Source organism: Narcine bancroftii, chromosome 6 (assembly GCF_036971445.1).
Source record: "Narcine bancroftii isolate sNarBan1 chromosome 6, sNarBan1.hap1, whole genome shotgun sequence".
In the NCBI taxonomy this organism is placed as follows: domain Eukaryota; kingdom Metazoa; phylum Chordata; class Chondrichthyes; order Torpediniformes; family Narcinidae; genus Narcine; species Narcine bancroftii.
Window position 1 is genome coordinate 189,149,566 of NC_091474.1, and position 18,192 is coordinate 189,167,757.

General features: G+C 43.7%; 1 protein-coding gene across 2 annotated transcripts in view; it reads left to right on the forward strand.

Moving 5' to 3' along the window:
• The window catches only part of moxd1 (monooxygenase, DBH-like 1), a 199,835-nt gene that overhangs the window by 82,370 nt on the left and 99,273 nt on the right, over positions 1 to 18,192 (forward strand). Inside the window, exon 3 of one of the 2 annotated variants that reach the window (XM_069887035.1) lies at positions 15,658 to 15,772. The exons of the other annotated variant lie outside the window; for it this stretch is intronic. Coding sequence (XP_069743136.1) covers positions 15,658 to 15,772 — 115 coding nt within the window. The remainder of the gene's footprint in view (positions 1 to 15,657; positions 15,773 to 18,192) is intronic. 2 annotated transcript variants of the gene reach the window in all.

An 18,192-nucleotide genomic window follows, 5' to 3' on the forward strand; every position in this document is an offset into this window, starting at 1 on the left:
GTTGCGCAGGTGTTGTTTCACCGAGGTTGCGTTCTGTTGGTCACATCTAGTTGACATGTCTGGCCCAACTTGTACATGGTAGAGAACATCTCCAATTTTTCTTAGGGTTCTCCCCAACTACCATACATCTGACGTATCTCTGCATTTCCGCACCAATACACTTTGACCATCATGAAACATGCTTTCTTTGGATCCATGCCAGCAATTGTACTGTTGTTCCATATCATAATCTCTCGGTCCAGATTCTGGTCTTTGTGGAAATATGACGTCGTATAGTGCTCATATTTTCATATCAAAGAGCAGCAGGTGAAGTGCCTCCTGGAGTTTGTGGGTTTGGAGTGATCTATCATATAACTAGAATGTCTGCAGGATCTCTTCCCTCCCCCTTGGCCTTGTTCAGAGCTCATTTGAATTAATTAACAAAACATTCTGCTTGATTATTGGACTGAGGATGATATGGAGGCGAGTGAATATGCATGATGCCGTATTCCTTGCAAAAACAAAATCAAAGCTGGTTGCAATGAATTGTGTCCCATTGTCTGAAATTAATGTTACAGGAGAACCAAAGAGATTGAATATGGACCTGAGCACCATGAATTTAGCTGATGCAGTTGGTCGGGCTACTTTGATGATCTGAGGCCATTTGGAGTTTGCATCCAGTATGATTAGGTAGTATTCCCCATTAATTGGTCCTGTATAATCAATATGAAGATGATTCCATGGCCCATTTGTTTGAGGCCAGGAATGTAGATTTGTCTTAACAGGGAATTTCTCAATCGAGGTACATTGGATATATGACTATGTCAGTTGTTCAATCTGGTCATCCATCAGAAGCCAATAAATATAGCTTTATGCAAGTGCTTTCCCTCGATTTATTCAAGGATATCCATTGCGAAACTGTTTGAGGATTATAGATTGCAGAGCTTTGGGAATCACAATCCTTTCTGCAAACAAAAGACAGCCGTTAGTGATTGCCATTGATTCTCATCTTTTGAAGAATGGATGGTTTTCCACTCATTGACAAGTTTTTGGTCACCCTGAATGATGATAATGCATTATCTCTTGTAGGAGGTCGTCTTTGCTCAATGCTTGCCTGACTTTCTGCTGTGACTGGTAGTGCGTTAATAACATCTTTGAATACCTGGTTGACCACTGTCTCTATAGACAGAATATCTTTCTGCTCTGTTTCCTTCTCCCTAATGAATCGTGATAATGCATCAGCTTACCTGATACTAGTGGTATTTAATTTTGAAGTCATAACCAAGTAGCATGCTTGCCCATCTTTGCAGACGGTTTGCATGTAAAATGGAATTCCTTTCTTTGAACCAAGTACTGCTAGGGATGGCTTGTGTCTCCCAGAAGAGAGAATTACCAGCCATAGAGCATTTAATGAAATTTCTTCTCCACAAAAACGATTGCTTGAGCTTCCTTTTCAGTTTGTAACTCTCTGCTGCTTTTACAGAGTGTGTTGCGTGTGCTAAGGACTTTTGATTCCCATATGGGAATATATGGAAAATAATGTCACCTTCCCAAAACTGTGATGCATCTAAAGTTTGGATCTCCATTTGGATCATAGTGCGCCAAAAGAAAGTTCGAGTTTACATTCGACTTAACTCGATTGAATGACTCTTGACATTTTTATGTCCATTTTTATTTGCTATCCGTGATAAGGAGCTTGTTGAGTAGATCACGGAGTTTATGCATCTCCAGAAGAAGTGAACTGTAGTGACTGATAAGACCCAGGAATGAATGTAGCGTGGTGACATCTGTGGGTGCAGGCATGCGTTTGATAGCGTCAGTGATTTGTGGATCCGGCCGTCGTCCAGTTTGTCAATGATGAAGCCCAGATATTTAATTGACTTCATGAAAATGTGCATTTTTCTGGACACACTTGAAAGTTGTAAGCTTTGATAAGGGACAGAATGCAATCAAGATGATCAAGTAATTCTTGAGCCTGTGGTCCCATTACCAGGATGTCATCTAGGTCCACTGTAACCCCCAGAACATCGTTCAGTATTGTGTCTATAATCTGTTGAAAGATAGCTGGAACAGTTTCCACTCCGAATGGTAGATGTGTGTATCTGAACAGTCCATGGTGTGTTGATGGGTTAGCAATTCTTTGGATTTTTCATCAACCTCCATCTGTTGATAAGCATCCGCTAAGTCGATCTTCGCAAAGCATTTACCACCATCCAGCTTGGTGAAGAGGTCCTCAGGCAATGACATTGGGTATCAATGCGTGTCCAATGCTGCATTCAGACCAGTTGAAAAATCAGCATACAGATGTATGGAGCCATTCTATTTTTTTCACCACCTCGATAGATGCAGCCCATGACGAGTAATTGGCCTGTTCAATTACTCCATTATGTTGCAGCCATTCCAGTTTTTGCTCCATATGCAGTGCTGCATATGGAACAGGTTGTATTGGCATGAAAGTCAGTTTCACATTTGGCAGAAGACAGCGTTTCTCCTTCATTTTAGTGATCCATCTGAGGCCTTCGGATAGTACTATTGCACGGCGTGGCTTTAGCTGTATCAGCGACTTTTGTGGGGTATTTGCTGGTTGTGGGGTATATGCCACTTACAACTTGTGGGAAATATTGTTGAGTGGCTGGTGCAGAAGGTTCAACCTTTCGATCCAGTCAAGACCCATGAGATCGAGGTTAGGACATTTTACAAGATAACACATTCCATTTGCTTCTGTGTATTTATGCTGGCAGAATAGTCAAGTGAACCTAACAACTCCAGGATCCCCCAGAAGTGTTCCATGCCATGCTTTCAGTTGGAGTCACCTCTGGCTGACCAATGAGTTTCCAATGTTTTCTTTGATATTAGGGATATGTCAGACCCTGTATCAATTTGAAGCCTCACTGGGATGCCGTTATTGTACACTTTCACATATTTCCTGCATTTGGCATTAGCCACCTTGAAAGTTGCTGTGATAGGTTTCACTTTTGAGGGTGAAGTAAACTTATCAGGTGTTTTCCGTCTTCCAGCTCTACAGCAGTTTGCTTTATGCCCCAGGGGCTTGCATTTACTGCAGCGTTGATGTCTGTACGGGCAGTCATGAATGTAGTACCATTCATTGCAGTTCCAACAGATTATGAGTGGTTTGGCTGGGTGGGACACACTTTTGTTTTGTATAGCAGGGTTTGCTGACTTGACTGTTTGGATACAATAGCTTGAAGATGAGTGTGCTGCTTCCACCATTTTGCTGTCATGTTTCAGATTGATTAAGCATTGGCATTTGGCTGTTAATCTTTGAAGTGTTATATATGACTCCTGCTCAATCTTCCCTAGCAAACAAGTTCTGAGGTCAGCATCTTGGTCTGACTGCATTGCCATTACAAGACTAGACATTTAAACTGGTCTTCAGTCAGAGTAAGGAGTTTAAAATGCTCACACTGTCAATTCACCATACATCACAAAATCTTCAGTATCTTTTTTAGTCATTTTGAAGCATTAATACCGAATGTTGAACAGTGATGTTTGCTCAGTTAATTGTTTCCCTGAAGTTGAGCTCATTGGAGAAGTTTTGGCAAAATGAAGTTTGTGTAGCTCTCGTGTTCTCGAGTGCCTAACTTCTGCAACAACAGCCTAATTTTCCACACATCACTGAACTTGGCAAAGCCAACTGCAAATAAGTCTTCAAAGTTTTGAACCAAGTTTTAAATGTGCTTGACTCTTGGTCAAATGAGAACTCAGTGATAGAGCTCATTAAAGCACCTGCCAAATTGAATTAACTTCAGGCTCACCTTCTACCATGGCTGGAGTCCCAGCGGACATTTTCTCTGCCAGCTGGTCAATTAGCCTTGCTTGTGTTTCTTCAAACTTTTTTTGCTGCTGCTTGAGGACAGCTGTAGCTGTTCTGTTGTCACCTCCTCATTGCCAAAATGTTGGTAGATGGGCTGAATATTTGTGCTGTGCATGCATTGTGTGGAATATAAGTTTCCACCTCATTAGACCCAGAGAGAAACGACAGACACCAGTGTTTTCCTAAATCCAAATAATTAACTTTTATATACAATTAGATAACTATTTATAGTATTTACAATGCCCTTGGTCCCAAGGGAACTCCTGTGAGCCATTCACACACGTGACAGGATTAGCTGATTGATGGATCAAGTCCCAAGAACTAGTAACACCCATTCCTGGTGATAGTGGGGTTGTTCTGTTTAGACCATCCTAGCTCAAATCCCCCCCTCATTCTTCTACAGTCCAGGGAATAAAGTCCTAACTTGTTTAACCTTTCCCTGTAACTCAGTTCTTGAAGTCCAGGAAACATCCTAGGAAATTTTCAGTGCACTCTCTTTTATCTTTCTTGTAGTTAGTGACCAAAACTGCACACAATAGGCCACATTTGGCCTCACATACATATTATACAACATTACCATAACATCCCAACTCCAATACTTTCATTTATAAGGACAATGTGCCAAAAACTCTTTTTACAACCTGTTTACCTGTGAGCCCACTTTCAAGGAAATATGTATCTGTATTCCCAGATCCCTCTGTTCCATCACAATCCTCAATGCCCTACCATTTACTGTGTATGTCCTTTCTTAGTATGTCCTTCCAAAGTGCAACACCTCATACTTGTCTGCATTACATTCCATCTGCCATTTTTCAGCCTATTTTTCCGGATCCCTCTGCAAGCTTTGAAAACTTTCTTCGCTGTTCACAACACCTTCAATCTTAGTTGCTGATCCAACTTACCACATTATCATCCAGATCATTGATATAGATGACAAAAAAAAATGGTCTCAGCAACTATCCCTGAGTACTATGTAAAGAACTGTTAATAAAAAAAAAATTGTGTATTTACACATATGAGCAGCAAATTATAGGCTGATTAGCTGCAACAACCTTTTTTAAGATTTTGAAATTTTTTGATGGTCATTCATTTGATTTCTTTTTGTTAAATTTTACATAAATATTATGTACCTTAAAATATAGAATAACAGTGTTAGCATTGTTATTTAAAAGGCAATTTGCTTGAAAGTTTATGCATTGATGAAAGAAAAATAGAGGGTTACAAGGTAAGAAGGGCTTTTAAAAAAATTTTCATAGGAATATATAGGTTGGCACAACATCGAGGGCCGAAGGGCATGTACTATACTGTAGTGTTCTGTCTTCTATCTAATATTAGTGTGTGATTACACCAATATCTTTTAAAGCAATTCTCATGCTACCAGTAAATCAGTGCAATTAGAATCCCCAACCTGGATGATGGATGTATACTGCAATATATAATTATTTTGTAGTCAGTTGTCATATTTTCTGATATTTTTATATAAAATATTACAGAATATCATGTACTCTCATAGTCTACTCACTCTTGCATTCATGCACAATTTCAACAGTAATTTCAATTTGCAGATATTTATTTCTGACTGAATTTGATTCATCCTGGCGATCGCATTTCTTCCAATTCTGCAGATGATAAAGGCTGACTGCAACCTTGTGCAACTTTGCCACAGAAACTATTTTTTTTATAATACAAGGAACATGTCCATGAGAGTGAATTGACTCAATACCTTCCTTCAATGACAACATCTCTGACCAAATAATTCTACATATCTGATCTAACTAGCTGTTGTCAAATGTTACCGATCAGTTGTTTCTCAGCACCTTAAAAAATTCATGGATTAGTGAAGTGAAAATTCTGTAGACAGCCATGCAATAAAACTTTGAGAAAGCATCCTATCTTCAATTATATTTGTGCCTCTGGACAAATAACTTTTTGTGAAGATTCTTCAAATTATAGTCAGGTTTAAAAGCTTTTTTAAAATCTAGAAATGATTCTCATGATCCCTCATGGCATGGTGGGATGGAAAGTTTGGTCGATCTTTAATCAATGTTGTTTCTTCCATAGTCAAATGTGATTCTTGATGCAGAGTTAATTATGAATCATTATTTTTGTTTATCTTTACACAGAGAGGGCCTATTTGTTGGGTATTCCAACAGCTTTTGTTGTTTACATGCTTGCATATAGTAAGATTATTTTTAGTTTGGTAATGCCAATAAACAAGAGATGTTTATCACGCAGATTCTTTTAAGGTATTTTCCTAACCACTAGCCAACTTGTGCCGGAATCTTTTACCACAAGGTTATTATTGACCACATTCTTGATCTGAATATTTGCTTTTTTTTTTCTAATTTATTGGACCTGACTTGTGTTGGGCTGGTGGAACTCAACAGGTTTTGCAGCGTCCATAGGAGGTAAAGATCTATTACCAACATTTCAGCCCTGAACCCTTCCTAAAGGTGATATATATTTGCCTTGTATGGACACTGTGAGGCCCGCTGAGTTCCTCCATCATTTCTGTGTTTTTACTACAAATCACAATGTCTGCAGACTTTTGTGTTTTACTCCACTATGATTTTACAAGTCTTTACTGTATCTTAATAAAGTGTTATTTTTTTCTGTGTGAGGCTATTGCAAACGTATTTAAAAATTATCCTAATATATGCACATCTATCTTGCATTGAATAGTGCTAAATAGGATTTTTCAAAGGTTCATTGTATAGACATAAAAGCGGATTTTAATTAGCAGGTAAAGTTCAAGAGTTTCAATGAAAATATCATAACTATTCCTTTGTATGTGTGCTGCACCATTAACTGACATGAAGAAAAACTTAATCTATTCCATCTAAATTCATGAAAATGTTATGCTAGCAAGGATTCTGAACATCGATGTCCTCAAAAATCATTTATGTTTAGCATAGAGGCTTTCATCACTAACGTCGAAGTACTCGAGATGGCAGAGGTCGACAGCATCGAGTCCATGCTGCTGAAGATCCAGCTGCGCTGGGTGGGTCACGTCTCCAGAATGGAGGACCATCGCCTTCCCAAGATCGTGTTATATGGCGAGCTCTCCACCGGCCACCGTGACAGAGGTGCACCAAAGAAGAGGTACAAGGACTGCCTAAAGAAATCTCTTGGTGCCTGCCACATTGACCACCGCCAGTGGGCTGATCTCGCCTCAAACCGTGCATCTTGGCGCCTCACAGTTCGGCGGGCAGCAACCTCCTTTGAAGAAGACCGCAGAGCCCACCTCACTGACAAAAGGCAAAGGAGGAAAAACCCAGCACCCAACCCCAACCCACCAATTTTCCCCTGCAACCGCTGCAACCGTGTCTTCCTGTCCCGCATCGGACTTGTCAGCCACAAACGAGCCTGCAGCTGACGTGGACATTTACCCCCTCCATAAATCTTCGTCTGCGAAGCCAAGCCAAAGAAAGAATGCTAAAAATAGCAATGCTAAATTATGCACATCATTTAATTAAAATTTTTTACAGACTACATAAGAAGGAATTTGACAATGATTCTTAGTTTTACAAAACTAGATTGCCTAAAGATCAATTAAAAATAATATTTGGTATGGCAAATGACACAATAAAGCATGATGCTTTTGAACATAGAACATAGAAATCTCAGCACAGTACAGGCACCTTCTACTCAAGCTGTCTGACTGGACAAACATGCCTTTTAAATCATTCCATCCTCCCCCCACCCCGTACTTACTCCCAAGCACCTGAATACTATGCCCCTTCGTATTTGCCATTTCAGCCCTCTGAAAACGCCTCAAGCTATCCAAATCAATGCCTCTGTCAGGCCACCACTCAATCTCTGTTACTGCAAGGAGAAAAGAACAAGATCACTCCAGCTAACCTCATAAGGCATGCTCTTCAAACCAGGCAGCATCCTTGTAAATCTTCTCTGTAGCCTCTCTATAGCAGCTGCATCCTTTCTATAGTCAGGTGGTGACCAGAGCTGAACCCAATATTCCAAGTAGGGTCAAACTAAGGTTTAATATAGATATGTAGCAACTGTGTCCCAGTGCAAAATGAAGAAAGAGAAAATGATCAGACATAGTCGAGTCGAAGTTCAGTAAAAGTTGTTTTCTCAAACAGTACACGCAGCTTTTAAAACCACACGCGTTCAAAATATGATGTGATGACGTCACTTGGAACCTCCCGAGTTGGTTCAATTAAGCCTCTGGTGAGCCACTCCAGATGCAACATTATTACCTCATGGCTCTTGTATTCGATTCCATAGTTAATGAAGACTAACACACCATACTCTTTTTTAACAACACTTTCAACCTGTGCAGCAGCTTTGAGTGCTCTGTGGAGATGCTCCCCAAGAAAGAATCATATAACATTACAGCACTGAAGACAGTCCCTTCAGCCTTTCTACTCTGTACCAAACTATTTTTCTGCCTAGTCCCATTGACCTGCACTCAGTCTATTGCCCTTGATACCCATCCCATCCATGTACCTGTCCAATTTTTTCACAAACGTTAAAATTTAGCCTGCATTCACCACTTCAGCTGCCAGCTTATTCCACACTCCCATTATTCTCTATGTGAAGACGTTCCCCCCCAAACTTTTCCCTTTTCACCTTTAATTCAAGTCCTCTGGTTTGTATTTCACCTATCCTCAGTGGAAAAAAAAGCCTATCTAAATTTATTCTGTCTATCCCCCTCATAATTCTTTATCGAATCTCCCTGCATTCTTTTAGACTCCAGGGAATAAAGTTCTAACCTATTAATCTTTTCCTGTAACTCAGTTCCTGAAGTTCTGGCAACATCCAAGTAAATCTTCTCTGCACTCTTTCTAGCTTACTGATATATTTTCTATAGTTAGATGACCAAAACCACACTCAATATTCCATTTACCCCCTCATCAATGTCTTATTCAACTTTACCATAACATCCCAACTCCTATACTCAATACTTTGATTTATGAAGGCCAATATGCAAAAAACTCTTTTTACAACCTGTCTACCTGTGAGATCACTTTTAAGGAATTATTTATCTGTATTCCCAGATCCCTCTGATCTACCACATCCTCAGTGCTCTACCATTTACTATGCATGTCCTACCTTGGTTTGTCCATCTTCTCTCAGTTTGTCAACACTGTTCAGAGTCCTCCCATCGACATTGTATTCTGCCTTCAAATATGAACTACTGAAATAAACCATTTTACAATTTCTGGGATAAACTTTAAATATATTCCCTATTTAAATCTAGAAAATATTCATTATTCTGTCAGTAACTTAGACATATGATTTCAAAAGTTATGGGGACCTTTCCTGAGCTACTTTCAGAACATCTATTTTTAATATAAAACCTGTCTTCCAACACTTTATTATATTACACCAAATACAAGGTATACTTTAATTATAGAACTTATGGTTGGTAATGGGCTCAAGAGATGGGGAGAAAAAAATGTATAATATTCAGGATAAAATTGTGAGATGTTCTTTTATAGATGTACTCTATGAATTAGACGGTTTTGTTGATTTCTTTATATTTGACATCTCTGTATATATCCATTTACTTTTGTAAAACTTAATAAAAATATTTAGAAATTTTAAAAATAACTTCATTTGCCACTTCTCAGCCCATCTCCTATCAATGTCCCTCTGTGATAGTACAGATCTATCACCAATGTACATAGTGTATATAGTTACTGCATCTAGACTGTGCTTACAGTGATTGGCTGAGAGCTAAGCCACACCTATTATCTGGGCCTTAAAGGGTTGTGTCCCTAGCCAGGTCGGATCATTCCGGACTGGTCGGCCACCTGTGAAGAGCTCCTGTCTTTTACTAATAAAAGCCTTGGTTTGGATCAACAAGTCTTTGATTCTTTCGATGAGCTCTACAATTTTATTAGCAAAAAGAATTTTTTTTGAAAGGGATGGAGCGTTTAACTCGGCCAGAAAAACTTGATATCGACCCACAGTCAGCTACAGCCTTCAAAGCCTTTAACTTCTGGCTGCTGAACTTTGAAAACTTCCTGAGATTCATTGAAGTGGAGGAGGATTTTTTCTTTGGCTTGGCTTCGCGGACGAAGATTTATGGAGGGGGTAAAAAGTCCACGTCAGCTGCAGGCTCGTTTGTGGCTGACCAGTCCGATGCGGGACAGGCAGACACGATTGCAGCGGTTGCAAGGGAAAATTGGTTGGTTGGGGTTGGGTGTTGGGTTTTTCCTCCTTTGCCTTTTGTCAGTGAGGTAGGCTCTGCGGTCTTCTTCAAAGGAGGCTGCTGCCCGCCAAACTGTGAGGCGCCAAGATGCACGGTTTGAGGCGTTATCAGCCCACTGGCGGTGGTCAATGTGGCAGGCACCAAGAGATTTCTTTAGGCAGTCCTTGTACCTTTTCTTTGGTGCACCTCTGTCACGGTGGCCAGTGGAGAGCTCGCCATATAATACGATCTTGGGAAGGCGATGGTCCTCCATTCTGGAGACGTGACCCATCCAGCGCAGCTGGATCTTCAGCAGCGTGGACTCGATGCTGTCGACCTCTGCCATCTCGAGTACCTCGACGTTAGGGGTGTGAGCGCTCCAATGGATGTTGAGGATGGAGCGGAGACAACGCTGGTGGAAGCGTTCTAGGAGCCGTAGGTGGTGCCGGTAGAGGACCCATGATTCGGAGCCGAACAGGAGTGTGGGTATGACAACGGCTCTGTATACGCTTATCTTTGTGAGGTTTTTCAGTTGGTTGTTTTTCCAGACTCTTTTGTGTAGTCTTCCAAAGGCGCTATTTGCCTTGGCGAGTCTGTTGTCTATCTCATTGTCGATCCTTGCATCTGATGAAATGGTGCAGCCGAGATAGGTAAACTGGTTGACCGTTTTGAGTTTTGTGTGCCCGATGGAGATGTGGGGGGGCTGGTAGTCATGGTGGGGAGCTGGCTGATGGAGGACCTCAGTTTTCTTCAGGCTGACTTCCAGGCCAAACATTTTGGCAGTTTCCGCAAAGCAGGACGTCAAGCGCTGAAGAGCTGGCTCTGAATGGGCAACTAAAGCGGCATCATCTGCAAAGAGTAGTTCACGGACAAGTTTCTCTTGTGTCTTGGTGTGAGCTTGCAGGCGCCTCAGATTGAAGAGACTGCCATCCGTGCGGTACCGGATGTAAACAGCGTCTTCATTGTTGGGGTCTTTCATGGCTTGGTTCAGCATCATGCTGAAGAAGATTGAAAAGAGGGTTGGTGCGAGAACACAGCCTTGCTTCACGCCATTGTTAATGGAGAAGGGTTCAGAGAGCTCATTGCTGTATCTGACCCGACCTTGTTGGTTTTCGTGCAGTTGGATAATCATGTTGAGGAACTTTGGGGGACATCCGATGCGCTCTAGTATTTGCCAAAGCCCTTTCCTGCTCACGGTGTCGAAGGCTTTGGTGAGGTCAACAAAGGTGATGTAGAGTCCTTTGTTTTGTTCTCTGCACTTATGAAGAGTAATACAAACCAGCGTCTAACAGCATTGCTGTCTATGGTGTCCTTGAGAGTCTACGAGAACATCCAGGATGAGACCACTTATACTGCAGCCATAAAGGTACTGAAAGAACTGTATAATCAACCGGTGAACAGAGTTCATGCCCGGCTCGTGCTTGCTTCGAGGAAGCAACAGCCCGGCGAGTCCAGCAGGACATATTTACAAGTATTAAAGGCGTTGGGCAAGCACTGTAACTGTGTGGACAAAACTGCTGCCGAGATCACAAACGATCTCGTCCGGGATGCCTATGTGGCCGGGCTCTGATCGAACGAAGTGAGGCTGCGCTTGCTCGAGCAAGGGGTAGAAAAACTAGAGGACGTGGCCCGGATTGCAATCACAATGGAGGATGCAGCCTTAAAGTCCACCGAGCTCTCTAGGGACTGGACCCCTCGTTCTGATGTGAGTAGAGTGCCCTTCTACTCTACCACCCCCAAAGATACTGACGGCCTATCACCGTGCGAACCCAAAATGTTATTTCTGCGGAAGGGACAAGCACAGCAGGTCCCAGTGCCCAGCAAGAAAAGCCAAGTGCCAGAAGTGCCTTAAAAAGGGCCACTTTGCTGCAGTCTGTAGGTCTAAAATGGCCGCCAGCAAACACAGTGCCTCGTGTGAAGCCCAACCGCCACTATCCCATTCAAACTCTTCTTCCCCAGAGCTCTCGTCCAATGAGAGCGAGGGCTCCCCTGAACGGCAACGCCTGACGTCACGGAGACACCGAACCCGGAAGGGGCAGCCCACCCTCGCAACCATGCTGTTGGCCCGCCTCTCGCCCCCGTGCGGAACACTCGACCCAGCCTCGGACCTGACTGTGGCAACCGCTGCTGCTGCTGCCACCACAGCCACCCCCGCCACCCCCGCGGCCAACCAGGTACTCACCCTAGCGTCCATCGCCGTCAACCACCGGGGCCCGACCGCCGCGACCAACGACCTACCCACCGTCAATCGCGAGCAACTACAAACCCCACTACTTACCTTTCATCCGCCGACGCAGCCACAACAGCACTTCAGGGAGTTCCTCCAACCTGCTCCTCCAGCGTTGACTACGTCATCCCGTTGTGTGACGTCATCCCATTGCGTGACGTCATCTCGCAAAACTCCCCTGTCAACTGCTTCAATAACACTAAACCAGCAATGCTCTCATCCCCTCACCAGAGCAATGGAACTGATTAAAGTGCATGGACACTACACCAATTGCTTATTTAACTCTGGGTCAACTGAGAGTTTTATCCAGCCAGATCTGGCCCTCCGTTGGGGACTTGACATTATCCCCACTACCCAGAGGATCTCATTAGCGACGAGGTCGCACACGACTGAGATAAAGGGGTATTGCATCGCCACGCTGGAAGTACAGGGCGTAACGGTCACCCACTTCAAATTATTCCTCCTTCCCCAATTGTGTGCCCCAGTGTTGCTGGGATTAGACTTTCAGTGCCAGTTCCGAACGGTGTCCCTACACTTTGGGGGACCCCACACCCCCCTCTCGGTCTGCCATCGCCCCATCCCCGAAGCACCCGAGCAACCCGCCCCCGTGCCCCGGGGCCAATCCTGCGGCCTTTCCACACTCCGGATTGCCCCGCCAGCACTCTTCGCAAACCTCACCCCTGGCTGGAAGCCTGTGGCCACCAAAAGTCGGCAATATAGTTACGAAAACAGGCAATTCATTAGGAGTGAGGTGTGTAGATTGCTGGATGAGGGCATCATCGAACCCAGTTCAAGCCCCTGGAGAGCCCAAGTGGTGGTTGTCAAGAACGGGGAAAAACTACGGATGGTGGTCGACTATAGCCAGACCATTAACCACTTCACCCTCCTGGATGCGTACCCCCTGCCATGCATCACGGATGTGGTGAACCAGATCGCCCAATACCGCATATTCTCCACCATTGACCTACGTTCGGCCTACCACCAGCTCCCGATCTGCTGCGAGGACTGACCATTCTCGGCCTTTGAAGCGAATGGGCGGCTATATCAATTTCTCAGGGTACCATTCGGGGTCACGAATGGTGTCGCGGTCTTCCAGCGGGAAATGGACCGGATGGTGGACTGGAACAGGCTAACCGCTAGCTTCCCATATCTGGACAATATCACCATCTGCGGCCACGACACGCAGGACCACGACGCCAACCTAGACAAATTTCTTGCCCGTCGGCTGAACCTGACTTACAATTTGGACAAGTGTGTCTTCCAGACCACACAACTCGCTATTCTAGGTTGCGTGGTGGAGAACGGGATAGTCATGCCAGATCCTGACCGCATGCGTTCCCTAATGGACTTATCCCCCCCCATACCCAGATAGTGCTCAAATGCTGCCTGGGCCTTTTCTCGTATTACTCCCAATGAGTTCCACACTACGCCGACAAGGCGCGTCCTCTTATCAAGACCACCTCCTTTCCCCTCTCGACCGAAGCCAGAGCGGCTTTCGACTGAATCAAATCCAACATCGCCGCTGCGACACTGCACGCGATCGATGAGTCTGTCCCGTTTCAAGTCGAGAGCAATGCATCCGACTTCGCCCTGGCAGCCACCTTGAACCAGGCTGGTCGGCCTGTAGTCTTCTTCTCCAGAACCCTCCAGGGTCCAGAGAGTAGACACTCCTCGATCAAGAAGGAGGCCCAGGCCATAGTTGAAGCAGTGCATCGTTGGAGACATTACCTCACTGGGAGGCGCTTTACACTGTTGACTGATCAACACGCGGTCTCCTTCATGTTCAGCAACACCCAGCGTGGTAAGATAAAAAATGACAAAACCGCCAGATGGAGAATCGAACTCTCCACCTTTAACTATGACATCCTGTACCGGCCTGGTAAGCTCAACGACCCGCCTGACGCGCTCTCCAGGTGGACGTGCACCAGCATACAGATGGACAGACTACAGAAACTCCATGAGGCGCTCTGTCATCCAGGGGTCACTAGGTTTGCCCACTTTGTGAAGGCGCGCAACCTACCCTATACAGTCAAGGAGATCCGCTCCATTACCCGAGCCTGTTCGGTGTGCGCTGAATGCAAGCCTCACTTCTTCCGTCCGGATAACTCCCATGTTATCAAGGCCACCCGCCCCTTCGAGCGTCTTAGCGTAGACTTTAAGGGGCCCCTACCGTCGACCAACCGTGATACCTACATCCTTACGGCCATCGACGAGTACTCCCGCTTCTTGTTCGCTGTGCCCTGCCCAGACACCACTGCCACCTCAGTGATACAGGCCCTTCACAGTATTTTCGCCATCTTCGGGTACCCCAATTCCATCCACAGTGATAGGGGGTCCTCATTCATGAGCGCAGAGCTGCAACAGTACCTTCTGGAGTGTGGTATCGCTTCAAGCAGGACCACGAGCTATAACCCACGCGGTAATGGCCAGGTCGAGAGGGAGAATGCCACCATATGGAGAGCGGTTACACTGGCTCTCCAGTCTAAAGGTCTCCCCACCTCTCACTGGCAGGAGGTTCTCACTAGTGCCTTACACTCCATCCACTCCCTCCTATGTACTGCAACAAATGCCACCCCTCACGAAAGGATGTTCCTTTTCCCGAGGAAATCCGAATCAGGAACTACTGCACCGGCATGGCTCACCGTCCCTGGCCCCGTCCTTTTGCGACGCTACATCCCGCACTCAAAGAGCGACCCCTTGGTCGACCGAGTGACTCTACTCCACGCAAACCCACATTACGCCTACGTTGAGTTCCCAGACGGGCGGGAGGACACTGTTTCGGTGCGGGACCTAGCTCAGGACGCGGTAGACCCAGCAAACCCCCCAACCTAACCTTCCCCAACTCTTTATTCCCCAGGCCCCGTGCCACAACAGAAGGGCCAACAGCACCCCAACGACCCGGGCCACCCTGCCGACAACACGACTGGGGAATTGAGCGATGGAGCAGTCGCACCCGACGAGCCCGCTGGCGACACCACTCCAGCTACCCCAATCCCGGCACCACGGCGGTCACGCCGGATGGTCAGACCCCCTGACCGCTACAGTCCTTGACCTACCCCTTCCTTTCATTTTCTCCCTCGTTTTTGTTTTTTTTCCCAGGGTCAGTTCTCCAAGAAGGGGTGAATGTGATAGTACAGATCTATCACCAATGTACATAGTGTATATAGTTACTGTATCTAGACTGTGCTTACAGCGATTGGCTGAGAGCTAAGCCACACCTATTGTCTGGGCCTTAAAGGGTTGTGTCCCTAGCCAGGTCGGATCATTCCGGACTGGTCGGCCACCTGTGAAGAGCTCCTGTCTTTTGCTAATAAAAGCCTTGGTTTGGATCAACAAGTCTTTGATTCTTTCGACGAGCTCTACACCCTCTATTATCTTCGACAGACTATCCACTACACCACCAACCTTTGTGTCATCTGCAATCTTACAAACTCACCCTTCCACTTCCTCATCCAGGTCATTCATAAAAAAATTCAAAGAGGAGGGATCCCAGAACAGATTCCTGTGGAATACTGCTACTGAACTCCATGCAGAACATGAACCATTTTCAAGCACCCTCTGCCTTCTGTGGGTAAGTCAATTCTATATGCACCAAGCAAGGCCTCCTTGGATTCCATAGCCCCTTACTTTCTTAATGAGCTGTGCATCGGGAACCTTATCAATTGCCTTACTGAAATCCATATACACTACATCTACTACTCTTCCTTCATCAATATGCTTAGATACATCCTTAAAGAATTCAATCAGGCTTGTGAGTCATGACCTTCCCCTGACAAAGCTATGCTGACTATCCCTAATCAGATTTTGCTTCTAAATGTTTGTAAATCCTTTTTCTCAGTATCTTCTTCAATAGCTTTCCCATCACTGAAGTAAGACTCACTGGTCTATAATTTCCTGGGCTAACTCAACTCCCTTTCTTGAACAGCGAAATAACATTTGAAACCCTCAAATCCTCTGGTATTTTTCCTGTCCCCAGTAATGGCATGAAAATCATAGCCAGTGGCTCAGCAATCTCCTCCCACAGTAGCCTTTGGTAAATCTCTTCTGGTCCTGCCAACCTATCTCACTTCATGCTTTTCAAAAGCTGCAACACATCTTTTATCTTAATGTCAATATGCTCAAGCATTTCAGTTTGCTTTAAGCCATCTTCACAATTGCCAAAGTCTTTTATTCAGTAACTCAGGTGAATACTGAAGCAAAATAATCATTAAGGATCTCTGCCACTTCCTCTAACTCCATGCACACTTGGGACAGAAAAAAAAATAAAAGATGGTTCATAGTGTTCCAAAGCAATTCATATCAAAAGGAAATTGAAAAACAATTCAGCTTTGGTCAAAATGACATTCAACATCCTATGTGTGGGGAAGCAGGCCTCATGGAATTCAGACTTTGCAGTCATATGAGAACATTCACTTGAACAATCATTCTGTCATTGTCGATTGATAATGATCATTTTTAAATACAGCATACCCACAACTAGTGGCAATGTCAATTAAGAGAGCATTTGTCAGTATTTTAAAGGACTGAAACATCCAGCCTGCTGCTTGCCTCACCTCTTACTCAGCAGGAGTGGCTGCATTGCATGACATTGTGTGTCACAAAGAAAACCCTTGATGACCCTGCCAAATTCCCGCTTCTCTTCCACTGAAACCAACAGTATGTCTATTTCTTCAGTTTGTTAAAGGTCATGGTTCCAGTCTTTGCAGACATTGATATCACCATTAAACATAACTGCCCAAATCACTGAAAAAAAATTGCTTTCAAACTTGACTATGCCTTGCAGTGAAATTTCCTTCAATACTCAAGAATGTAAAATAATGTGAGAATAACATTTCTTCAATTAAATTGATTTTTAAAATTTAAATTAATTTATAAATTAAATTATAAATTTAAATTAAATTTCAATTTAATTTTTTTTGCACTGTGAATTCAACTAATTCCACATCCTATGAATGCCACTGAAAATGTTTTAACCTACATTATGAATCTTATTGCATGAAATATTAAGGCATAAATCTACAGTATTATATTTTACTTTCATCATATTCTACAACCTGAAGTACAAGTATAACCAATTCTTTCTAAATTAAGTTTGAATATAATTTTATTTCTTCAAACTTTTCAACAGCAAATTCTCTTTATTATCATCATTCTTGGAAATGACACTGTTTTCAATTTTTTCATGGAGCTGATAATTCTCCTTTTTTGCTGGAATAGATTGGCACCTGTCAAGAGAAAATGGCTTTCATCAGTATGAAAGTTAGAAATTAAACACACTTTGAATGTGCAGTGAAGGTAAATGGAGAGAATAAATGAAATGCCTGTGATAAGTTAGAGACAGAATGACACCAAACACAATCTGCTAGAGCAACAGCACAAGTGGGAGAAAAAGACAGGATGATCATAATTCTGTTAGGTTTAGGGTAGTTTTAGGAAAGAGCAAGGAGAGGCCTAAAGTTGAGGTTCTGGATTGGAAAAGAGCAAATTTCGAAGGAATAAGAAGGGATTTGAGGAGTATTGAGTGGGACAGGATATTTTCAGGTAAGGATGTTAATGAAAAATGGAGGATATTCAAAAAAGAAATTTTGAGGGTACAGAGTAGTTATGTCCCAGTGTGGATCAAAGGAAAGGCTGGAAGTCATAGGGAGGCTTGGTTTTTGAGGAATATTGGAAATTTGGTTAGGAGAAAAAGGGAGGTGTACAAGAGGTATAAAGAGCAGGGAGCTGAGAAGTTGAAGGAGGACTACAAGGAGTGTAGAGGGAATCTTAAGAAAGAAATTAGAAAGGCCAAAAAAAGGCATGAAGAGACTTTGGCTGACAGAGTAAAAATAAATCCAAAGGATTTCTATAAGTACATTAAAAGTAAAAGATTAGTGAGAGATAAAATTGGACCCCTTGTAAATAGCGAGGGTACGCTGAGTTAGAAGTCTGAGGGAATGGGGGAAATTTTGAATGATTTCTTTGCCTCGGTATTCACTAGGGAAAAAAATT